This window comes from Cannabis sativa, chromosome 5 (assembly GCF_029168945.1).
Source record: "Cannabis sativa cultivar Pink pepper isolate KNU-18-1 chromosome 5, ASM2916894v1, whole genome shotgun sequence".
Lineage (NCBI taxonomy): Eukaryota > Viridiplantae > Streptophyta > Magnoliopsida > Rosales > Cannabaceae > Cannabis > Cannabis sativa.
Window position 1 is genome coordinate 5334332 of NC_083605.1, and position 26597 is coordinate 5360928.

The following is a 26597-nucleotide window of genomic DNA, read 5'->3' on the forward strand; positions in this document are numbered from 1 at the left end:
GATACAAAAAAAAAATTGAGGTTATGCCAAAAAAAAATAATCAATAGATATTTTCTCCCCCTTTTGATTCATCAAAAAGGGTGGCAATGAATTCACAAAATATAGAAAAAAAAAATAAAAACAAAGCAACATTACCCATGCATTAAAACAAAGTCATATCATCCAAAATAACATGCAACACACAAAAAAAAACATAAAAAAAAAGACCAAATAACACAAAGTCAAGAGGCATGAAGCCTTTGCACACAACCAAAAACAAAATAAAAAAAAAAAATATGCAAGAAACTAGTTTGGTGGAGGGCCAAAACGATCCATGTAAGCCCTCCATTGTGCCATCTCATCTTGAACATTTTCAAATCCTTGGACCATGTCACTCCTCATGGTGTTGATATCATTCCTTAAAGTTTGAAATTGAGTGTCAAGAGATGTGTGAAGTTGAGCAAAAGCCTCTTCAATATTGAATTGAGGCATGGGAGGCGCTTGAGGATTGTCTTCTTCTTCATCTTCCTCTTCTTCTTCTTCTTCACTAGCACTAGGAATTGCTTGGCCCCCTCCTTGAGCTTGGGAATCTTGCTTGGTGTAAATCCATCTTTCTTCATCGGTATCGAATTTGTAGGACATACCCTTGATAGTGATTTCCCCTAAAATATCGGAATCCTTAAATTCTAGCACTTCGGTTTCATCATTGGTAGGAATGCCTAGAAGAGGAAATAGGTAACTAAGAAGGGCACCAAAGGGTAAGGCCTTTTTTTGTCTAGGCTTAAACACTTCATTAATGGTTCGAATTATAAGATAGCCTAAGTTTATACTCTTACTTTGGACAATGATATTGAAAAGGAGAATTTGGTCAAGAGCACTAACGCTATCTTTATGGCCCTTCCTAGGTACTATATTGTTGCAAATAAAGGAGTGGATGAGTTTTCCTTGAAGAGTAAGGTTATGGCATTTTGGTTTGTCAAGGATATCTTCTCCTACACAAACTATACTAGTAAATGAGGCATGGTTATAGTAGGCATCATTCTTAAGTTTAGGCCTAGGATCAAGTAAAAGACCTTCATTAGGGGCATTTAGGAGTTCATTTAAGGAATCAACGGTGATAGTAAATCTAACTCCTTTAAGAGTTCCCTTAATGCAATAAGGATCACTAGCAATTTCAATGCAAGCAAAGAAAGCCCTCACTAGCCTAGGATAGATATAAGTGTTAATTCCTATCAAAGTTTCCCAACCCATTTCTTCAAAAAGAGTGCTAAAATTAATAAAGTTAAGGGCATCCAAATCACATTTCTTACCAATGAGTATGTCCCTCTTTGAGAAATCCTCTTGAAATTTTCTTGCCCATTTTCCATGGGAGAAGAGTTCATGCCTAGCCTTGCTCCTTAGCTCTTCTTGTTGCATGGAAGTTCTTGTCCTCTTTCCTTGTCTTGATGATGAAGCCATGGAAGATAATTGATTTTGGAGAGAGGTAGGATTTTGAAAAGAGAAAAGAGGGATTAGGTTTTGGTAAGAGAAATGTTGATAGAAGAGGGTAGGAGAAATTTGTCAAATAGGGTTAGGAAATCAGAAATGGGGTTAGAAAAAGGTTTGGAATGGTTTTATGGAGAGAAAACCGAGTTTGGAAAGACCAAAAGGCCCATGCCCACGGTTCCTGTAGAAAACGGTAGTCTGTTTTCTTTGGTACTGGGAAAAACGGCCTGCCGTTTTCTCAGCACAGTGGGCCAAAAAGGGGCCTAACTTGGGTTGTAAAAATCCGTTTGACCTCAAATCTTTTCTAATAGCTGAAATATGATAAAATAAAAATGCTCAAACAAAAAAAAACTAAAAAATGATGAAAAATGACGATTTACGGTAAGCTTTTCGAAAATTGCCAAGAAAACTAGAACCTTACCAAAAATGAGTTTTATGCAACGAAATTGAAAAATTCTTTTTCCAGCAGTTTTATAAGTGAAATGTGAGGTGTACAAACTTACGGAATCGAAAAATGTTGAAAAATGAGAAAGTTTGGCGAAAAACACTCTTTTAGGCCTAAAAATCTAAAAATTCAACAAGTGAGGTACCAAAAATTTGTTTCATGCAAATTTCAATCAAAGCAAACCTATAGGAATACTAAATACACTCTATTTCACATATTCAAGCATATAGACACATAAGAAAATCAAATATGCAAAAATTCACATGTTCACTTGTTTAAAAACAAGTCCAAAGTTCACCAAAAATCCACATTTTGACCTATAATTTTAAGTTTTTCAACAAGGATAGTTCATATAGGTCAAGTATCAATAAATTTTCACATCTATGCATATAAATCTCATTAATATCATATTTGGAACAATTATGCATAAATAAGTGAGTAAAGAGACATGAATTTTTTTTTTTTTATAGCTAACAAACCTTATATTTCATTTAGGTTGGTCATTCCTAGCTCTCTTCTAATGAAACTAAATCTCTCATCACTAAGAGGCTTGGTGAATATATCCGCTAATTGGAATTCGGTGCTTACAAAGTCTAGCATAATATCACCTCTTTGGATATGATCTCTAAGGAAGTGGTGCCTTATTTCAATATGCTTGGCTCTAGAATGCAATATTGGATTCTTAGAGAGGTTAATGGCACTAGTGTTATCACATTTTATGGGTGTACACTCAAAATCAATATCAAAATCCTTAAGAGTTTGTTTCATCCAAAGTATTTGTGCACAACAACTACCCGCGGCTATATATTCGGCTTCGGTTGTGGATAGAGCTACCGAGTTTTGTTTCTTGCTAAACCATGACACTAAGGAATTTTCTAAAAAGTGACAAGTTCCACTAGTACTTTTTCTATCCGTCTTGCAACCGGCAAAGTCGGCATCCGAGTAGCTAACTATTTCAAAGTTTGAGTTCTTGGGGTACCAAAGTCCTAGATTCATTGTGCCTATCAAGTATCTAAATATTCTTTTAACGGCACTTAAGTGGGATTCTTTAGGACAAGATTGGTACCTAGCACAAAGACCAACACTAAACAAAATATCCGGTCTACTAGCGGTTAAATATAATAAAGAGCCAATCATACCTCGATACTTGGTGATGTCCACATTCTTACCGCTTTCATCTTTGTCCATCTTTATGGATGTGCTCATGGGTGTATTCATGGACTTTGCATTTGCCAAGTCAAACTTTTGAAGAAGATCCTTGATGTACTTAGTTTGACCTATGAATATGCCATCCTTTTGTTGCTTGATTTGAAGTCCAAGAAAAAAGTTGAGTTCTCCCATCATGCTCATCTCAAACTCACTATGCATACACTTAGAAAATTCTTCACAAAGAGCATCATTAGTAGCACCAAAAATAATATCATCAACATAAATTTGTACTATAATAATGTCTTTGGATTTTCTTTTTATAAAAAGTGTATTATCCGCTTTACCCATTGAAAAACCATTTGAAATAAGAAAAGTGCTTAATCTTTCATACCAAGCTCTAGGAGCTTGCTTTAAACCATATAAAGCCTTTTTCAATTTGTAAACATGGTTAGGGTATTTATGATTTTGAAAACCGGGTGGTTGAGAGACATAAACCTCTTCCATAATGTACCCATTTAAGAATGCACTTTTTACATCCATTTGATACAAGATAAAATTCTTGTGGCATGCAAAAGCTAACAACATTCTAATGGATTCAAGTCTTGCTACCGGGGCAAAGGTTTCCTCATAATCAATTCCTTCTTCTTGATTGTAACCTTGAGCCACTAATCTAGCCTTGTTACGCACAATGACCCCATGCTCATCTACCTTATTTCTATAGACCCATTTTGTTCCAATCACCGATTGATGTGACGGTCTTGGAACTAACTCCCAAACATTATTTCTTATAAATTGATTTATTTCTTCTTGCATAGCTAGAAGCCAAAATTCATCAACTTCGGCCTCTTTAAAATTCTTTGGTTCAATTTGAGAAATAAAAGCAATGAAATTACACAAGTTTCTAAGGGAGTTTCTAGTAGTGACACCTTGAGAAGGATCACCTAGAATTTGGTCTATAGGATGAGCACTTTTGAATTTCCACTCATGTGGAAGGTTAGAGTTCATACCTTGGCTTTCATTTACCTTTTCCACGGGTGGTTCCTCTTTGGGAGTTTGTGAAGGAGCATTGGAAGTCTCTCCAATTTCGAGATTTTGAACCTCATCTCCCAAACCTACAACATCATCATCTAAATTTTTGCTTGTAGGTGGGTTAGTCTCATCAAAAGCAACATGAATAGATTCTTCAACAACATTAGTTCTTTTGTTATAAATTCTATAAGCTTTACTATGTGTTGAATACCCTATAAAAATTCCAACATCGGATTTCGCATCAAATTTTCCAAGGTTGTCCTTGGTGTTTAAAATGTAACATTTGCATCCAAAAACTTTAAAATAGCCAATGTTGGGTTTTCTTCCTTTCCAAAGCTCATAAGGGGTTTTATTCATGTTGGGCCTAATGAAAACACGATTCAAAATATAACAAGAAGTATTGACGGCCTCGGCCCAAAAATATTTTGGTAATGAAATTTCATTTAGCATTGACCTAGCCATTTCTTGAATTGTTCTATTCTTCCTTTCGACGACTCCATTTTGTTGTGGAGTTCTTGGTGCCGAAAAGTTATGGTTAAAACCATGATCATCACAAACAATTCTAAGGCATCATTGTCAAACTCACCACCATGGTCACTCCTAACGGAGGTAATAGAATATCCCTTTTCATTTTGCACATTTTTACAAAATTTGACAAAGTTTTCCAAAACATCACTTTTAAGAGTCAAGAAAATAACCCAAGTAAATCTTGAAAAATCATCAACAATTACAAATGCATAGTATTTACCACCAAGACTAGCAATTCTAGAAGGACCAAATAAATCTATATGAAGCAATTGCAAAGGTCTAGTAGTTGAAATTTCTTTCTTGGAATGAAAAGATGTTTTAATTTGTTTTCCAAATTGGCATGCATCACAAAGTTTATCTTTAACAAACGGAATAGATGACAAACCAATAACAAGATCTTTTCTAACCAATTTTGAAATAGAATCCATACTAGCATGTCCTAATCTTCTATGCCACAACCAAGAATTATCATTCATAACGGTTAAACATTTATTTTTACTATCAAAAGAATCAACATCAATAACATACACATTATCCTTCCTTACTCCAAGGAAAATAACTTCATTGGTTGAAACATTTTCAATGGAGCATTTTGAGGATTCAAACACAACACGAAAACCTATATCACATAATTGACTAATACTAAGCAAGTTATGTTTAAGATTATCAACAAGAAGCACATTTTTAATACATGGAGAGTATACGTTACCGATATCACCAATGCCCAAGATTTTTCCTTTTGAATTGTCTCCAAAAGTGACAAAGCCACTTTCCTTGCTTTTAAAGCTTGAAAATCTTGATGGATCACCGGTCATATGCTTTGAACATCCACTATCCAAGAACCATAAGCTTTGGCTCTTTCTTGTTGATTCCTACAAAAACAAGTTCATTTGTTGGCTTTTGGTACCCATATAACTTTGGGTCCATTCATGTTAGTTCTAGAACCCTTTGGTACCCATTTAGTCTTGCCTAGATATGCAAATTTCTTTACATGACAATAGGAAATAGTATGACCATCTCGGTTACAATATGTGCATGTAAAGTGAGGTAGACTAGATGATTTCACAAAAAAGTTTCTCAAAAATTTTTGTTTCTTACTAGGATCATAACCAATACCATTTTTTGAAAAACCACATGATTGGTTTCCCACCATGAGATCATAGCCTTCCTTACCTCTAGTGAAGGTATATATGTCATTTTTTAGACTTCTCACATGGGCTTTCAAATCAATAATTTCTTTCTTATGTGAAGCACATGTAGCACATTGAGATTTAAGCTATAAGTTCTTTTTCATTTATTTTCAAAATCTCAATTTCTTTTAAAAGCATGTTGGTCTTCTCTCTAAGGGTTTGGTTTTTAACAAGCAATTTACCAAAATCATCAAATAGTTCCTTAAATGAATTAGACAACTCATCATATGACATATCTAAGTTATCATCATCATTTTCGCTATCACAATCATTTTGGTTAGAAATGCTTACCCCATCATCAAGTGCCATCATGCACATGTTTGCCACTTCATTCTTTCCTTCTTCTTCGGAGTCCTCTTCGTCACTATTGAGCCAATCCGCCAACATTGCCCTTCCTTTGTATTTGTTCTTCTTTCTCATTGGACAATCCATCTTCATATGTCCGGGCTTCTTGCACTCAAAGCAAATTGGTGGATCATCTTTGCTTTTTCTTTCTTTTGAGTCACTCCCTCTTTCTGGCTTCTTCCCAAAGTTCTTTTTGAATTTCATGAACTTTTTGTATTTCTTAGAGAAGAGTGCCAAGTCCTCCATGTCACTACATAAGCTTTCCTCATCTTCTTCACTAATGGCATGGGAGGAGGAAGACTTGAATGCAATAGTCTTCTTTTTCTTCTCAACTTCCTCTTCTTCTTGGGCACTTTCATGAAAATTTCATGGTTCATGAGTGAGCCAATTAGTTCTTCCAAGGGAAGTGTTGAGAGATCCTTGGCTTCTTGAATGGCAACCACCTTTCCTTGATAAGCCTTGGTGAGACTTCTCAAAATCTTGGTCACCATATCCTTTTGAGTAAGTACCTTGCCAAGAGAGTTCAAACCATTAGTAATTGTAGTGAAGCGAGTATACATATTAGCAATGGTTTCATCCGATTTCATCTTAAAGTTCTCATATTGAGTGGAATAAATTTGAATTTTAGTTTCCTTCATAGCACTAGTTCCTTGATGAGTAACTTCAAGCATTTTCCACATATCATAAGCGGTAGAGGCTTGTTCAATATTTTTAAAAATATCTCTATCCAAACCACATATAAGAGCATATTTAGCTTTAGCATTTTTAGAAAGCATTTTCTTATCATTTTCATCATATGCTTCATAAGTCTTAATTACTTCAACACCATTTATGACATGTTTAGCAACATAAGGACCACTAGACACAATATGCCACAAATCATAGTCAATAGATTGAAGGTAAGTTTCCATTCTAATTTTCCAATAAGGAAAATCTACTCCATTGAAGTATGGTGCTCTATTTGTGCTAAAACCTTCTAACATGTTATTTTGTGAATTACTTGGAAACGCCATGCTCTAGATTGTGAAATCTAATCAAATAATTTGAGCCCTTGCTCTGATACCAATTGTTAGCCCAAGATATGTTTCCAAGAGGGGGGGTGAATTGGAAACTTAAACTAATTTCGGAAAATTAAAACTTTTAACACAAAATTATGCAATTAGTCAATTAATCAAGTAAAAGCAAGTAGTATGGCAAGCAATATATTGAGACAAATAATTAAACTTGTAAAGTAAATAGTTTAAGGATTAGAAAATGCAAACTCTCGATTTTTACAAGGTTCGGTAGAACTATGCCACCTACGTCCTTGGTCTTCAAAGCTATGGACCTAGCTTTGAGTTCCAATATCGAGCCAAGTTAACGGGCTTGACTAACCCTTACAACCGGGAAATTTTCACCAAGGTATTTCCAAACCTCTTACAATAGTTTCGCACCCCCGAGGACTATTAACCTCTTTCTCGGATTGTTAAAGTGCCAATCTCACTATTATCGGGTTGTTTACAAAACCGGTGCCAACCTCACCTCAACCACAATATGGAAATGTGTTTGATATACAAGCTAAACTCACTCTAGAAATATGATGATACAATGGAAACCTAGAGTGAAAAGCTAGCACACTTAAGATGAATAAAATCAAATTTTGGCTCAAAGTGTGTGAAATGTGTTGGTTTGGATTTCAAACTTAGAAGCTCCTTAATCTCACTTAGATAGGTTAGATATATGTAATAAATGCTCAACCAACATAATTTTTTGAGTGAAAAGCAAGTTTATATAGTGTAGGAACAAAAACTAGCCGTTTATAGCCGTTAGCACATTTTTCAAAAAGAATCCTGGGAAAAACGGACTACCTATTTTAAAACGGACTACCTTTCTGCGAAAAATGGACTACCTATTTTAAATAGGTAGGCCGAAAATCAGGCAGGTTCAAAACTTGCTTTTTTTGGCACTAAAACGTGCATAACTCTTTACTCGATTATCCGATTTCAAAAATTCCAATTTTGTTCTCTTAGTTAAACAAAATGTGATTTAGAAATTCACTCAAAAAAAATTTTGGACTATCATGTGAGAAAACTTGTTGCACAAGTTAGTGAATGGGCCAAAATTTAAATTTATAAAACTTTGTGTGCTATGCAAATCACTTTAACAAGACTAAAGTAAATTTATACCATTTGATTTTGAGTAGTCTTGATGTAGATGAGCCTCCTAGCTTGATTTGCATGTTTTTGATCCCATGTTGACTTTTCTCGAGAGTTGACTCTTGACTTTGACTTTGACTTTGACTTTCGGGTTGACTTTTGACTTTGGCCTTTTGAAGACCTCTTTTGAATAGGGTCTTGAGTTGTTGATCTCTTGATGAATCTTTTGCTCTTGATATGCTTGTTGAATCCATTTAGGGTTGCTTTAAAAAGTTTGGTAAAAATACCAATTTATTTATTTTCTCTTTTAATTTTGCTACAAAATCAACAAATCATTAATAACAAATAATAATCAAATATTTGTTAATCATCAAAACAAGGAGATATAAAAGTTTGAGTTAACAATAAAAGCCTTAGACAAAATACCAAGGAAAGAAATAAATCACAGGTACTTACCGCAGTCATGGCGTTGCTGATGTCTTGAACCTGGTAGACGGAGTTCAAGGATGCACAAGCAGCGTACCGTTTGGGCGGGAATTGAGTCAGGTGGGAGACATACTTGCTGGTCATCTCTGAGGCAAAAGGGGCCAAGGTAGGCCCAAGGAAACGGTTGAACCAGTCCGTCAGCGGGTCCATGTTCAAGTCCCACGGATTTCAGAAGTCCTCCACGTTGAGGACGTTTTCCTACTCCTCTCGTAAGACCCTCTTCAAGGCCTCCACTTCAGCATGCCTCCGGGTGTACTCGTCAAGGGCATAGTTGTGCTTGGTTATCCAAAGATTCTGCCTCTCCTCGTCTCCGGGGATTGGAGTCAACACAATGCCATGAGGCACTGTGTATTCCTTCGCCTCGGAGGGAATCCCAGAGTCATGACTCGGGGCCGGAGTGTCCACCCTTCGGGGGCGCTTAGAAGGCTCCTCTTCCACCATCTTGCCCTTGCGCTTGCGCATGAGGGCGACCTCTTGCTCTTCTTCACCTTCTTCAGGTTCCTCAAGAAGTGCCTCCTCCTCGTCCACTAAGACAATAGTGCCCGAAGGGGCGCTTGAGGAAGCCTTCCCGGGAGTGACCAACTGAGAAGAAGTAGGAGGAAGGGAAACATCAGGACTATGGGCTCCAGCAAGAGTGGCCAAGATTTCGTCCATGGGTACGGCTGCTGCAACATGAGAAAAGGTTAAGTGTTAGAACATCTGTGAAAGTAACGTACACTTAACAAAGAGCAATCAAGCTAGTCCTACTCTGACTCTCTAATTCGACCCTAGCAAAGTCCCGAATCTTAACACTGGCTGCATCATCCCCGAGATAACTGTCCGAGGGACGGAACCAGCTAGAAGATAAATAGGCCGAAGGGTCCAAGGGAATGGGTACCGGAGGTCCAAAACCCATCCGGGATCGACCTAAACAATCGCCTAAGTGGGAGAAATAATACTCCTTGGCATGATTCCCCCACCGAGTGGAAGGCATCCTAAACCTATGGAGACGTTCATCGAACCCTATAGGCCTAAGGCTAGCATACTCACGGACGGAAGGAACATAATGTATCATTAAAGGGGACTTACTAGAACCCGAAGTGCTAGCATCGGGAGCCCCCCGTATTCGGTACCGGGGTCGCAGGATTTGGTTTGGGGGTCCTCCGCTCCACTGGAGCCCCAATGCGAAGGGCCCTTCCGGCGGTCACCTGGGCCTTATTGTAAGCCCGCTCTTGTTCCTTCTTGAAAAGGTACTTCTGGTACTTATCCTCCGCCATGGCGATGATATCGTCCCGGAATACCTTCTCTGCGGCCGGAGCCCTCACATTCGGGCAGGCGACCTTGGAAAGGTTGGAGTCATCCACCGACTGATGCCCCAAAATCAGCTTGGCCTTCTGACAGTGCTCTGTCGTGACCAACTCCCCGACATCAAGGTCCTCCTTGTCATACATGGCGAAGATCTTGGCTCGTTGGAGAAAAAGTTGAGTAGGCTCGGTCCGCATATAAGGAGGGATCCTAACCCACTCCGTGAGAAGCTCCGGATGCTCCTCAGCCTAGAACCTGGAGGAGAAGAAGAAGCGGTGATGATATTCCTTCACATGCATCTCATAATTAAAAGGGACCGGGCCTTCATTCAAAGGATGGGCCCGTAGACCGTAAAAACTGTCCTTAAACTTATCTCCCTTTTTAGGGATGGAAACGAGTTCGTAAAAATACAAAATCTCTGCCGGACTGGGAGAGCCCCAACTCCGGGCAGAGTAAAAAATGAATAAGCCTGAAAGCAGGCGGTCAGCTTGAGGAATGAGTTGGTATGGTGCAAGGCCGACAAATACAAGAAAATTAATAAAGTAATCTTGAAGGGGAAGCATGGCCCCGACCATCAAGTGCGTCTGGCTCCAGGTTCTGAAGCCCCCGTAGTTATAGTTCGGCGTCTCCGCATCCCGGGGCGGCCGGTGGTATGTCCCGGAGGTCGCAGGCTTGATACCTGCCACCACCACGATGTGTTCCAGCTGGTGAGGGCAGGTCAGGGTAGAGTGAAGCTCAGCCGCTTCCCACTCGTTGGCACGGGACTTGTGCCCTTCCTGGGCCACCAGACCCTTCATGACTTCCTCCAGGGTGGCCAGGCGTTTCCCTCCTTTCTTTGAAGATTTAGAACCGGATGCAGACATCTTAGTTCTGAAAAAGATTGAAAAATCCAGCAGTCAGGCCCCAAACCAAACCCTAAGTCAAAAAAGGGAATGGGGGTCCCCTAACCGCTGGAAAGAGGCCCCCTCCAGACACTTGTCAAAAAGAAAGCCTTAGAAGGTTTTCCTCGACAAGAATCGGGTGCAGGAATCCCACAGATGGTGACATTACGAATAAGCAAAGAAAAGGAAAAAGGGATGAAAACCGAGAAGACAAAGTCTACCCTAAACCCTTGAGTGTCATTACGTGAGAAATAAATGGGCCCTCGACAGATTATACTATGAAAAAAGTAATGCAAACGCAAAAAAGGAGAAATCTAACGCGTTACACAAAAATTCCCAGAAAACTCAACATCCAACCCAGAAAAAGCAGATGAATAGTAAAAGCATGCTATGTAAACGATAAACAAAACTAAAGTACAAGGTGCGAAGAACTTACATAAAGCTTGGAAACTGGATGTTGGTGTTGATCGCTGGTAGAAAGTCGATTGGCAACGACGAAGAAAAAAGGAGTAAGAAATCTATGGTGTTTGAGGGTTTCTTTTCTCTCTGGAAAACTTGAGAAAATTTGGTGAAAAGCTGAAAGTAACCAAATGAAATGAGAAGGGTGGCTTTTATAGGCCAGAAGCACATGTGAAACAGCTGTGATCAGCTACCATCGAACGGCTGGGAAGGCACACGATTCGAATTCCCTAGATCCAGCGGTTGGGTTGAATCGTCATCAAGGCGGTGGAAACGTTTGAGTACCCGTTTGACACCCATTAATGCGCCGTATCAATAAATGGACAAGAAACGAATCGACGCCTGCAAAAAGTGAATCGCTGCAGTAATGATGGTCATTAAATACACCATCACGCGCCCAAAGCACGTGCCAGGAAACCGAGGAGGCAACCGGAGGCATCTAAACAAGCCTTGTTCACTTCACAATTAAACAAGGCTTGGGGGGTAAATGTTGCCCCTGATTTTGCCCAAAATACGTGGACCAACCGGATGATGACACGTGGATGGGAAGGGTTTAGCGGTTAAATAAAACAACTAAGTCTTCTTGAAAGCAAAGGATTATCTCGGACATGCCTCCCGGAGAAGGCATGTAAGTCTCAGGAGCTCCCGGAGAGCAAGATGGTCACAAAGCACCTCCGGGTGGTGTCAGATTCCATCTGAAAAGTCATCTCGCATTTAATGCTGCATGGGAGGAAGAGTATTGGAACTGCCACACGCAATAAAGTCTGACGAAACAACCCCCAATTTGCACCTACTAGGCTATGATCAATAAAGTCTAGTGACGGCTACTCTGTGAGGAATCACATCAGTCAAAAGGGATTAAGGACTACCTTCATAAAATCCCTACAACACCTAGGGATTAGACCATGCATTACCCATGATATATTCATTAGGAATGTATAACTTTACTGATAGTTACAGAAATGCATGTACCTTAATTCTAGGGATCACCCCACAAAAATACTATAAATACCCCCCAAAGCTCATTAAAGAGGGATTGAGAATTCTGGGTTGCATAAGTGCTAGAAGAGTAAAAACTCACCAAGAACATTCTCTGTATTAAATACTATCATAAATACACAGACTCGTGGACTAAGGCTCATTAACGCCCCAACCACGTAAAAAATCTCCTTCTTAATTTCTTGCAGCTCTCTAAATTATTATTATTTTATTGGTTGCCGAAAACCTCGGTCAACACTAATCTAAACATTTAAGAAATTCTTCGAACAATACTTACCCATTATTAAGGTGAATGTATATGATTCTTTTCAAGGATGATGTTCAGCCATCCACCGAGATAGGTGGAGAGATAGGGAGCGAAATGATTGAGAAAGAGTGAGCTGAGATAGAGAGTGTTCAAGAGAGAGAGTCGAGTGATAGAGAGAGCCAAGTGATAGAGAGAGCCAACTGATAGAGAGATGTGCGATTAGTTCAGTTTTTTTTTTAATTAGCCAATGGTAAAATGTGAAAAATATGTAAAGAAAAAATTATTTTGTATAAATTAATTAGGATTTAAATTTTGATATGAAGTATTTTTTTAGGGAATTACCCCATATATTGATTTTTTAATTTTTTTTTTTCAAATTTACGGTATTGAGTTTCTAAAGTGGTTGCAATGCTAGTTGCAATAGGGGTTTCTATAAATTTTTTTGTTGCAATTTAAGTTGCAGCACTAATTGCAATTGGAGTTTCTATATAGAATTTCGTAAAAATAAAAAAAAAATTGATTTAAAGTGTAAAAATAAAAAATTTTCTATTCAGTTCATTTATTTTTATTTTTAGTAAAAATGGGCAAATAATTGACTACGTGGCAAGCTAGTATCCGTATTCTATAGGAATAGGGATCACTATTCACTGGCTTATTAAACCCGAAGAGCTACCAAAAACAGAAAAAAAAAGTACTTAAAATAATGGTGTCAGCACCGGATCATTGCCAAGATAAGAAACAAAGTGAATTGAACACGTGGCAGACTATAATTGGATAGTCATAAAGCTATCGTGAACCCAAAAGAAGAGGATACCAGATCAGAAATGACACGTTGCCAGCGGCCTTCGGTTCGGTGCCACTGCCAATGCCATAGCTACCTACAAAAGGTGCCCATCTTATCTCTCTCTTCCTTTCTAGGGTTTTCAGATTCTTCCATTAGTTTCTTTTGACAGAGAAACTAACTATTATTGTATACCTTTTCATATAAAACGTATACCGTACATATATATATTTAGATTAGATGTATACGCGGTGGTGTTGATTGAAACTACCTTTATCTCAGATTCCAATCTTCACTTTCACGAATCATCAGATCGGATCGGGTATATTTGAACTTATTCCACAACTATTTTGGAGCTCGAATTTGAACACTCTGAATACTAAAATCTGTAATAATGTCTTTATTGCATAGCTTTATGATATAATAACTGTTTTTGTTTTTGTTGATATTGAGCGTTTTAATAATTTCTTACAAACTGAACTGGGAAAGTCGAGATCATTGTCAAAAAGTAGTTCTCTTAAAGTCAACTTCGATTTTTGATCTTTCTTCTTCGTTTTGAGTACCTAATCTTCATTTTTTGTGCGATTAGTCAAAATTGCTGTGTAATGATATCTCGATGGCGACTGAAATGTATTTATATGTATTGGAATTTGAGTTTTTGTTTATGTCATCTTTATGGCGTCATATCGATCCAGGTCCTTAATTGTTTTGTTGAACAGGGGAAGTTTTCTTTTTACGAAAGATCTGGCTTTGAAGGCCAAGGCGGTCTACTTAAATGTTATGCAAAGGCTGTTTGAGGAATGTGATTGTTCAAGCTGGGCATCTAGGGGCATTTCCGCAAAAGGGGTTGTTGCAAGTAAGCAGTACTGGAAAGAGGTCGAATGAAAGCTTCAGCTTAACGACTTGGTGGAATAGGCATTTTAAAACAAGCTTAAGGATGATGGTTGATACAGGGTCATCAACGAAACAGGGGACCATTATTGATATGTTGCCAGAGAAAGATGAAGGTGGATTTGCCACTGGAGGATGGAAAAGGTTTAAACAACACCTAAAATTCTTTTTCTAAAATATTATCTTATATTTTGGGAGCATTTTTTCAGTTCACTATTGGTCAGAGTGTTTCCGGTAGGAGGGGTAAGTATAAGGAAAGAGATTGTGTGAGAGATTATTGGGTAGGGATTGTTTGATATGAATGACTTTTGGGTGGGAACGCACTAATAATGGACTTCAAACCATCATCTTTATCCAGTTTCAGTCCTGCCGGTATTGAAAAGTTTCATGAGAGAGTTAGCCACTCAAATGGTAGAGGGTCATTCTACAACTTACATATCTTCCTTTCGTTCACTCCTCTCTCATACCAAACAAGAGACAATTTTGGTCTTTTCTCCTTCCTTCAGCACCAAACACGAAGAAGAGTAACCTTCTTTCTCTTCTAAGCATAGATTTTAATCTTGGGTCGGGTCAGGTGGCAAATGCATAATTTAGTGGCTAAGGATATTATTTGGCCGAGTTTTTTTCCACATAGATATTATTTGGTCATGCTGGGTTGCAATTGCAGAATGTAGTGGCCAGGGATAATACTTGAGTTTATTACGTCACATCCTTTTCCAATTTTACTCTAGAATCATGTTATTTTCTGCATACCCAAATTTTTTATTTGATTGTTCTAATGTAGTAAAGTTATTTTGTTTTGGACTAAATTTATTTTCTGTTTTTGCTTTGTTGACAGTGAAGATGGAAAATTGAGCTGGGGATACTCAAGTTTCAGAGGAAAGAGAATGACTATGGAGGATTTTTATGATGTTAAGACAACAAAGATTGACGGCCGAACAGTCTGCCTGTTTGGAATATTTGATGGTTAGATTATTTTTCTCAAGAGTGTTATTGGATTGACCAAACAAATTTATTCTTATTTTTGATAGAGTTAAATGACACGCTAGAATCATTAAAAAAATATTTATGAAGACATGCAAGAAGTTCCTAAAATGGGTATCCAAATGAGACTAATACTGCTGTATAGGATTAGGAGGCAGTGTTTTATTTGGATATGTATCAAATTATCAAGTCATGGTATTTGAAAACAATCAGTCTTTGTTGCCATTGTGGAAATTATGATCTACTAGCTGCATGTTGAGACATGTTGAATGACCTTAGGGGTTTGAAAATAGGTGGCCTTTCATGTTGATGCTTATCTTTTACCTCATCTGGGAAGGTCAGACAATTGCTATTTGAGAGCTATATTATTATTAGAGATATGGAGTAGAAAGACAAGAACAAGCTAAACATTACTGAATGCATATACGGAGGTTGATATTGGCTTCTCTACACTTCCGGGGTTCTAATTCAACTTTGTGAATATATTTATAAGATAAAGTGGCACTGACAATTTGCTATTGGCTAATTATTACCATTTTTATTTTAAAGCCGATGTACCTAGTATGGAGTAGTCTAATTGTTATTTCATTGTTTTGCAGGACATGGTGGAGCTCGTGCTGCTGAATATTTAAAAAGACATCTTTTTGAGAATCTCATGAAGCACCCGCAATTTATGACAGATACCAAAGCGGCTATAAGTATGTTCAATTATTTGATACCTTGTTTTTTGCTCTATACAGTCATTTAATTTGCTGTTTCTTTGCTTAGATGCAGGACTGTATATCTTTTAAATGTTAATCAAATACCTGTTTGGTACTGGCTTAACTCCATAGATTGGTTTTTAAGTTTATATAAACTGCTTCTAAGGTGTGGGATTCTACAAGAGACTTGTTTACCACCCTGTATTGTGGGCTTTTTCTGTTCTAATTTGTAATTTGATTAAATTTGCAGGTGAATCATATAAGCAGACTGATAGTGATTTTTTGGATTCCGAAAGGGATACTTATCGGGATGATGGCTCTACTGCTTCAACTGCAGTCTTAGTTGGTAACCATCTATATGTTGCCAATGTTGGAGATTCACGTACCATTATCTCGAAGGATGGACTAGGTATGCAATATTATATTTCACAATGTGTTAAATATCAATTGACATTAGACAATGATAAGCATATTGACTATGTTCTATTGCCTACTCATGTAAAGTTGAAACTGAGAAATTTGGAACTGTTAATGTGCCTAAAAATAAGTTGCATTTTCTTTCGAGCAGCTATTCCTCTATCTGATGATCATAAACCAAATCGAAGTGATGAGAGGAGGAGAATTGAAAATGCAGGGGGTGTGGTAATGTGGGCAGGTGTGTACTGTGCTTCCCATAACTAAATGAAATACTTTTTCTTTTCCCTATGTTGGCATTTCTGTTCTGTAAGATGCTGCTACTCTCTAATTTGGATCACTGAGTTATCTTAACTTCGCAGTTGGCTCTTTTAAATTGTTTAAGCCAATAATTCACGTTAGTTGAACCAATTTATTGTCCCTGTAAATTTACAAGCGGATTTCCATTACATATTGCAAGATTGGCCGTTCTTCTATCTAAACTCTTATAATGTTGATTTAGAATTTTCAAATTTGTTTCTGTAGAGTCTCTTATTAGTTGTATTGCTTGTTATTAGTTTGTGTCTTTGAATAAGAAAGACATGCATGTTGCAGCTCAATTTTGAAGTGCCTTGGTCAGTCCCTATAAATTATTACTTATGCCTTGTCATTCACTAAGTGTGCACAATGCTTGGTTTTAGGCTAGCCAATGTGTACAGAAATCTGTGATCTCATTTTATGAGAATGTCGAAATAAATATTCATGAATCTGAGTGGGATTTCTTCTCCTGATTGTCTTGTCAGGTACTTGGAGAGTAGGAGGTGTGTTAGCTATGTCCCGGGCTTTTGGCAACCGTATGCTGAAGCAATATGTTGTGGCAGAACCAGAGATCAAGGTGTCCTTTAAACAAAGACAAATTATTCTATTAATGTGATTATTTTTTTTCCCTATTAATTTCTTGTTGGAAACCACTCAAAATTCGTATAGTGTTTCTAAGTTAATACTTGTAGAAGTATGAACCAACTTGTCAATCTTTTTAAAAAAATCATGAAGTACACTACACTCCTTTTCCTGTTTTCTCGTGGGAATCTTCATGTAAATGGGTCCAAATGATGCACACGTGTCGTTAACAGTATTGTATCTGTAGCAATATGTGAGATGTATCTTCATGCATTGAATGTTATCATAGGCTATAGAGCATTTCAAATGTAAAATTTCTACTCGTGCCATTTGAAAAAAGCTAATAATTGTTTTGCTACTCTTTATAGGATTTAGAGATTGATGAAGAAATTGAAATGCTTGTGCTCGCAAGTGATGGATTGTGGGATGTGGTAGCAAATGAGGTAAGCATGCTCCTTCTCTTCCTATTATGTCTACATAGCATATTCTGATTACGGGTAAATTGGTGTTAAAACAATATTTAGACTTGAACAATGGTGAGAAAATGAAAATCCACAACATTTGATCCATCTGTAACTTTCAAATCACTCCAATTCAGCCTAGTAGCACCACATAAATTATACATTGCATTGTGTCAGGATGCTGTTTCGCTTGCTCGTACAGAAGAAGAACCAGAGGCAGCAGCTCGAAAGTTAACCGAAGTTGCTTTCACTCGTGGCAGTGCAGACAATATTACATGCATTGTGGTAAAGTTTCACCATGACAAAGCAGAAGCAGAAGCAGCATCTACACCAGTCCCAGAAAATGATTGAATAAAGGCATGTGTAGAGATGGAGCAACAACATTATGAGAGTAAATGATTCTAATAAAATACACATGCAAAAATGGCTGATTTGCCCCATGCTAAAATCGATTTATTGTTTATTCTTTGTTTTTGATTTTTGTTTTTTTATTATTAAGCTTTAAAACCACCCTATTGTGTGTGATAATGTTCCTTTGTAGCATAGCATCTATCAATTGCCTTTTTGCTTCATATGTGGGTCTTATTGCATGTGTCATTGTCTTTATGTTTCAAAATAAAGCATGAAGCTTTATCATTCTCTATCTCTTATCTGGTTACTAATTTGAGTAGAAACAATCTTGTGGCTACTGATAAGGCCGTTATGTGTATTGAAGAATTATACAACGAAATGAATGAGAATGAATCTATGATATGTTATTATTTTATGTTTTTGATTAAATCTATGATATTATTATTATTATAATTGAGTTACTGTCTACTACATATATACTAGCAGAGTACAGCTGTTCATAACAGAATCACAACAATATACAGCTGTACATAACCAATCTAATCTAAGAAGTAGTAACTACTTACTCCTTAACACCGTGTTATAAGATGTGACGGGAATAATATTCACGCGATATGCACAACTAGAAGTCTTAGTAAATTATAATAAGCATTGCTATTATGTATTAGAGAAATGTTAAAAGGTATTAATAGTGTCTAGTATTTTTATCGGTATTATATTGTTAAGTATTGAGTTATATAATGTATATTACGTTTGGTAGAGGAGATAGAAGTGGGTGAATAGAAAGGAGAGATGGAAAGGAGAGGAGGAAGAGAAGTAGAAGGAGATAATAAATTCACTTGTTTGGCAAGAGAGATTGGAGGAGGGAAGGACTAATTGGATGGTGAGTAATCCTTTGCAATCCCCAATTTATAGAAGGATTCACACTCCCTCTTCATTTATTGAATTTACAAATATATACCTTTTTAATAATTATTAAAAAATTACACATTAAAAAATTACACGTAAGGATAATATAATAATTTTATAAATAAATATTCTTTATTTTTCTATCACTCCATCATTTTTACCAAACAACTAATTGCTACTCTCCTTTCTCTCTTTCCAATTCTACATCCTTCATTAACTCTTCATTCTTCCTAACAAACATAATGTTAATATAATAATTTTTATCGAGTATTATTAACCAATCACAAGAAGACACGTTTAGAAGGTACTAGGACTACTGGTATCCAATAATAATGCTCTATGTATTAAGGTGTCTAATACCAAAAAAGTTATAGCTTTATTAGTGGTTAATGATTTATTTCCTATGGTATATATGACATTTATTATATTAGTTTGTATAATGTTACTTTCTTACAATACTATATTTAGTATTGACTTATATAAATATGTTGTATCAAACTATACTATGTTTGTTGCGTAATTATATTGCATTAATTTAAAAAATAATTAAATGATATATTTTTAATGATATCATATGTGATACTAACTTTGACATCGATCCTAACTCTTAATTCATACCTTTACCCAAAACACAAAGACACGGACTCAGACCTCGACCTTAAACCTGAACTCGAACCTCGACACCCTGACCTGAATCGGGCCTTGATTTGGGTATCTAAATCCACATCCTGACCCAACCACGGGCCCCTAGCCCTGACCTCAACCTTAATTACTGCCCAGGCCCTAGACCTTGACACACACTCCAACCCCAATCCAGACCATGTCCCTGACCTTAGACCAACTTCGGCACCGGACCTCGACCCTCACCTCGTCCCTAACCTGGACCCCAGTGCCAGACCTCGATCCACTAGCCTCGACCTCTATACCGACCATGAATCTTGACTTGATCCTAAACCCCAACGTCGACCTGACTTCGGCCTTGGACGCCATCCTCAACCCAAAGTCTGGCTCCGAACCCCAACCTAAACCCTGGGCCCTGTGGACCCCGACCTAAACACCACCTCTAGACTTTGATCTTGATCAAGACCCTTGACCCTTGACCATGGTCCTTGAGCCCCAACCTTGGACCTAAACTTAGACCTCGACCCTAACCTCGATCTGGACACCGACTTTAACCACCTTATCACAATACAGTGTGAGTTAATAAATATTACAAGACGAGCTAACACATACCATTTATTGTGTATTGAATAATATGATTTGTATTGTATTTAAATTTGTGATTTTAATAATTAATACAATATAAAATTAAATTAAATCCAAATATAGTGTTCTACTTATTTAAAAAAAAATGAAAAGCTAAACTTATTCTTTTTAAATAAAATATGTGAGATTTAATATTAAGTTATATCAATAACAACACGATATCTCCTTGAACTGTTAGACATCTTTAAATGTCGTTTAACATTTATCAACTATAAAAATAGAAGGTAGAAATAAGCTAATTGACAACTATTAAATATAATTTATAACTAACACTTCTCCTCGAGTTGGATCATACGTATTAATCATCGCCAACTTTCTACATAAATAATCAACTCGAACTTAATATCCCTTAACCCCTTCAGCGTAGCCAAGAAACATGCATCTCAATGCTTTAGGCTGTAACTTATCTTGTCTAACATGCACAAATGTAGTACATCCAAACACTTTCAAGTGATCTAAGTTTGGGAGTTTACCTGTTCATAACTCTTGTGGGGTCTTGAAGTTGTTTGGCACAGATAGTGATCTCTAGATTAGGTAGCGGGCTGTTTAAAGAGCTTCTCTCGAAAAGGTTCTGTCTAAACCAACTCGTAGTAGCATGCACCTAACCCTCTCAATCAGTGTTCCATTCATCCTCTCAGTAACACTATTTTGCTGAGGGGTTTTGATCACAGTTTTATGTCTCTTGATTCCCATTTTGACACACAATCCCTTGAACTCATTGAGCAGTACTCAAGGCCATTGTCAGTCCTTAGTACCTTGAGTTTGTTTCCAGTCTAATTTTCTAGCAGCATCTTCCATGTATCAAAGGTTCCTAGAGCCTCATCTTTACTTTTCAACAAATAAACTCAGACTTTCCTGCTATAATCATCAAATATACTCATAAAGTAGTGTGCTCCACCTTTGGTTAGAATCCTAGATGGGCCCCAAAGGTCAAAATGAACATAAGCTAACCTTTCTGTGGTCGTATGTTCTGCCTTGCTGAACTTTAATCTGCAAGCCTTCCCCAAAACACATTCATCACAGAATTCAAGTCTTTCTGTTAGCTTCTCTTTGAACAATCCTTTCCTATTCATTTCCTCAAGTTCTCTCTGACTAACATGCCCCAATCTTAGGTGTCATAGCCTTGCTTGACTGTGTTTAGTTGAGTTAATAACAGGTGCTGCACTACCTACTATTGTCTTTCCATCCAAGATGTACAATCCATTACTCAACTTTCCTCTCATCACAGTTTTTGTGCAATTTTTATTACACCTTCCTCAACTTTGACAACAAACCCCAATTTATCAAACATACCAATAGAGAGAAGATTTCTTTTGAGATCTAGAACATACCTGACTTGCTGCAAGGTCTTCATGACTCCATCATGATTCTTTAACAAGATTGTTCCCACACCTTTGATCTCACGTGCTTTTTTGTTCCTAAGAAGAACTGTGCCCCCATGACTCTCTGAAAGAGTCTTAAATAGTTCTTTGTTTGGTGTCATATGAAATGAACACCTTGAATCTAGAATCCAATCTCTACCTGAATCTGATCTAGACATCACAAATGCATCATACGACACTACAAGTGCATCAGATGACTCATAGCCATCAGCAACAACAGCAACTCCATGCCTTTTGGACTTTTGATGATTTTCGCTCTTCAATTTAGCCTTTAAAGCCAAAAAATTATCTGTAAAGTGGTCCTCCTTCTTGCAGTAATATCATTGCTTTCCTACAGCCTCATTAGAGCTTAACCCTCTTGTAAAGTTTCTAGAATTGGATCTTGAATGGTTAACTTTGTAGCCATTTGAGTTCTGATTTTCCTTGTATTCCCTCTTGGGGATTTTCCCCTTAACATTGAGTAATTCTTCCCCATTGGTCTCTTCTTTCTCATCTCCCTTCTTTTGAATTTCTTTAGAATTCAATGTAGCCTTAACCTCTGTCATGGTCAGAGTATCTTTACCATACAAGATTGTATCAACAAAGTGCTCATACATCTTGGGAAGTGAACTCAACAGGATTATAGCCTGGTCTTCATCATCAATTTTCACCCTAAGATTATTCAGATCAAGAATGATTCTGTTATAAGCATCTATATATGTTTTCTTAATTCATTTGACTCATCCATTTGAAGTGTGTACAACTTCTTCTTGAGATACAACTTGTTTGCAAGAGATTTCTTCATGGCCTTGTCTTCATCTAAAACTTTCCCCTGAGGAGGATGGCACTGTGTGCTTTGGCTTCAATCTCAAGTTTCTTCTTGCTGTCTTCAAATAATTTTATGGTTTCATCATCAAGTGTCTTATAGATCCCTTGGTGAACTAGAAAGGCTTTCTTTTTAGTTCTCCATAGGCTAAAATCATTCGAACCATTGAACTTGTTTACCTCAAGTCTTGTTGTAGCCATTCAAACTAGGTTCTTGATTGTTTTAATCTAGTTGTTGGAAGTTCAAGTTTGATTCTTGAAATGTTGAAGATGAGTCTTGATTGGTTGAATGTGATTCTTGAACTCTAATCCTTGAGCTCTGATACCATTTGTGGTGAATACTCACTCTCAAAACAGGTTGTTATAGCAGTAACAATATTCAAGAATGCACAAATAAAACTAGAACCAGTAACAAAATCAAAACTAGAACTTAAATGAAATTAGACAAGAAAACCTAGCTCAAGATGGAATGAATCATGGATCTTTATTGCTTGAATAGTAAGTAGTACACAATTGAATATGTCCAAGAATAAAACTCAACATAGTGAATAATTACAAGGAAATATCTCACAATAAGGGAAATCACTTCAAGAGTGATACTCCCATTACATTCTTCCATATACACTCACTATGATCTTGGAAACTCTCTCTAAAATTGAATCTGAATCTAAAGTGTGAGCTTTGAAGATTAGAGATCAGAACTTAGAATTCCTTGAAAGAGTAGAGACAATCCTATTTATAGTTGTTGGTGAGGTTTTCTTTAATTTGGTATTAAAGCCAACTGTTATAACTAACAACAACTTTCTTTGGATTCATCTGATGAGTAAATAGATGGACCTACTAACTTTGACACATTAAGGGAGTTTAATTCTAATATATATATTTAGTTAGGGTTTTTTGGATTTTTTTTACTTCATATAATATAAAGATTAATAATATTTATACTTTCTTATACGTATTTTGATGAGTCCATATTTGTCTTATAAATATGATTAATTTATGTATTAATATTCTTAAATTGATTCTTTAAATTATTGATTAGTATAATTTTAATTGTTTTGGATGTTTTAAAGACTAATCATGCATTTAGAGTCATTTTGAGGGATGTTAGCACATTTTGGTAGAAAATTGTGGAAGTTGGTGAGCTCGGTTTTACAAGGCAGAACTTAATTATAAATTTTGACAACCTTAGAAGCAGAACTGGACTTGGAGCTCAACATGAAAGTTTTAGATCTCGTTCTTAGCTTCCAGAACGTCTTGAATCGCCCAATTCTGAATTGTATTGAAGAAGTTATGACTAAAATACTAATCAGGTGACAGAAACAAGGAGCAATCGAGTCGAGAAACAGGCTGGAGTATGAAGGCGCTATAGCACGGGTTCTAGACGCTATAGCGCAGGTTTGAAAAAAAAAAGATAATTTGGGAGCTTCAATAAATGTCATGCCATATCTATGTATGCTTCGCTGAATCTTGGGCCACTAAAAGAAAAGGGAATAGCCATTCAATTGGCTGATCGATCTAATGTCTATCCTCGTGGAGTAGTGGAGGATGTTCTCGTTAAGGTAAAAAATTTAGTTTTCCCAGCTGATTTTATGTTCTAGACATGGAAAATGACTCTATTCCATGCACAATACTGGTATTGTTTGATAGACCATTTATGAGTACAACGAGTATATAATTGGATGTCAAGTCAGGAACATTAACGATGAAATTTGATGGTGATCAAATAAATTTCAGTGTATTTAAATTTGATAATCCAACATCAGCACTAGAGGTATTGTCAAAGTCGAGCTAACAACATTGAACAAAGCGAACTTACGAGAATTTTTCTTGCCCTTTTCTTTTTATTTTGCATTAATTTTATTTGACTGAGCCTTAAGAACAATGCTTATATTAAGTGCAAGGGGAGATCAATTGTTGTGTCTATCTAGTTTTTTTTTCTTAGTTGTTTTTTTTATTGTTTTTTTTTAGTTTATATTAATTTTTCTTACTTTAATTTTAGTGAGTGTGGGTTGAATGAAATTCTATTGACAATGATTGCTCGTGTTTGATATGTATTTTTACTTTGATGTCTTATGCATGGTCTTGTGGAAAATAATTTTGTTAATGATGAAATTCTTGATTGTGTGATAGTTATAATTCTAAGAAAATGATATATTCTCATGATTTGTGTGCTTAACTCATGATTAATTACTGCTCAAGCTTGATTTTTTTAAAACTTTTGCACATCAGTTGAATTATCATATTCGCTAATATTTGGAAAGATGAATACATGTTTGACTTTTGATTTAAAGTCTCAACCACTTTAGAACTTGTTTGATAATCATTTGAGGCAAAATCGATTAATTACACATGATTTTGAGATATAATATAGGCAATTTTTTTGGATCAATTGAGCTTCTCAAGACTACCCTATTTGTTAAAATCCTAGTTTTACCCAATTTGAGCCTAAATGTTGAAACTTTGTTTTTTCTTTTCTTTTTAACCCTATACAATAACCTTTGAGCCTAAAAAATAAATTTCTTATTCATCATTTTTCACACCATAGCATATTGATGTTTTATGTATTTGTAAAAGTGTAAAAATTTTGTTGATGAGAAAATATTTATGGTTATGTATAAGTGATGATGAAGAAAATAATTACTATTCCTTTAGAATAAATATTTGTAAGTTGTAAGTATTTTATTAAAAATAGTAAAAAAGATATATGAGAAATACGTCAGAAAATAAATGAATACTTGCAATAATTTAAGTGTGGGAGAATAGTAAGTTTTATGAAAAAAAAATACAAGATTGAATTATTGAGGAGAGTGGATGGGAAATACAAATAGGAATTATTTGAGAGAATATTGTAGATGTATGCTATGGTGTGATTTGAGCCCAAATTAACTTTTTTTATCTACCTCTCACCCTAGCCTTACATTATAGCAAAGTCCTATTGATCTTTAGATTGTGTGTAATTACATTAGTGGAGAATGATTTGATAATTAAGCTTATGGAGTGGATTTTTGTTGAAATACACATTTCTTTTGAGATGAGCATTGAGTATTGGCATGCACGAATTAATTTGAATGTCAGTAATATGATGAGTTGATTACACACACATACAAAAATTGAGCTTGAAAAGTAATTACCTTGAGTTGAATTCTAATGATTGAAGAGTTGGGATTTTCTTAGAATTATAAAGGGATGTACAATTTTTGAAACAAATTATTTTTTATAAAGACCAAATTATTTTTCATAAAGACCGATTTATTGAAGTATCTTTCATTTTATCATTAACTTACTCGAGGACGAGCAAGAGTTAAGTGTGGGGGAATTTGATGAGTCCATATTTATCTTATAAATATGACCAATTTATGTATTAATATTCTTAAATTGATTCTTTAAATTATTGATTAGTGTGATTTTAATTGTTTTGGATATTTTAAAGAATAATCATGCATTTAGAGTTATTTTGAGGGATTTAGCACATTTTGGTGGAAAATAGTGGAAGTCGGTGAGATCAGTTTTACAAAGTGAAACTTAATTGCAAATTTTAATAAACTTAGAAGCAGAACTGGACTTAGAGCTCAACATGAATGTTTTAGATCTCGTTCTAATTAGCTTGTCGAAATATCTTGAATCGTCCAATTCTGAGTTGTATTAAAGAAGTTATGACCAAAATACTAATCAGATGACACAAACAAGGAGCAATCCAATCGAGAAACAAGCTAGAGTATGAAAAATGGTGCTAGGCGCTATAGCGCAGGTCTGAGAAAAAAAAAAAGATAATTCAGCACGTGGGTTATTGAGAAAATATCTCATGGGCGCTATAGTGCAGGTCTTAGGCGCTATAGCGCCGTACTTATCTTTTTTTTTTTTTTTTAAAAAAAAAAAAAATCTTAATTCTAAAGGGGTTCATCTATCTTTTCAAGCACTATAAATAGAACCTTTTAGGCTACAAATTTTAGAATCCTGGGGCTACCAAATTGAGATAGAAACTTAGAGAGAGAGCAAGGAAGAGACATAATTCGCGACTTCGAAGTATTCTTCATCATAGTTCTTTTCTTCTTCTTAAACTCTTACTATTTATTATGATTATCGTTATAATGTCTAGTTCCGAGTAGTTTCTTTTTAGTTAAGGGTTATTA

General features: G+C 36.2%; 2 protein-coding genes across 4 annotated transcripts; one reads left to right on the forward strand and one right to left on the reverse strand.

Annotated features, from left to right (window-relative positions):
- Positions 1 to 5874: 5874 nt before the first annotated feature.
- On the reverse strand, positions 5875 to 6341 carry LOC133037782 (uncharacterized). The gene has a single exon (XM_061115316.1). It carries the CDS (start codon positions 6241 to 6243, stop codon positions 5887 to 5889), a length of 357 nt encoding a protein of 118 aa, XP_060971299.1. The 5' UTR covers positions 6244 to 6341; the 3' UTR covers positions 5875 to 5886.
- Positions 6342 to 13404: 7063 nt separating this feature from the next.
- LOC115716196 (probable protein phosphatase 2C 76) lies at positions 13405 to 18518 on the forward strand. Of its 3 annotated transcripts, none has more exons than XM_030644937.2 (9): positions 13405 to 13528; positions 14142 to 14457; positions 15152 to 15279; positions 15897 to 15995; positions 16249 to 16407; positions 16567 to 16653; positions 17195 to 17286; positions 17660 to 17734; positions 17930 to 18518. In XM_030644937.2, exons 2-9 carry the CDS (start codon positions 14198 to 14200, stop codon positions 18101 to 18103), a joined length of 1074 nt encoding a protein of 357 aa, XP_030500797.1. In that variant the 5' UTR covers positions 13405 to 13528; positions 14142 to 14197; the 3' UTR covers positions 18104 to 18518. The 3 variants fall into 3 exon arrangements, with proteins under 3 accessions (XP_030500797.1, XP_030500795.1, XP_030500796.1); XM_030644935.2 differs by having other exon boundaries at positions 13476 to 13744; XM_030644936.2 differs by having other exon boundaries at positions 13500 to 13810.
- The last annotated feature ends 8079 nt before the right edge of the window (positions 18519 to 26597 follow it).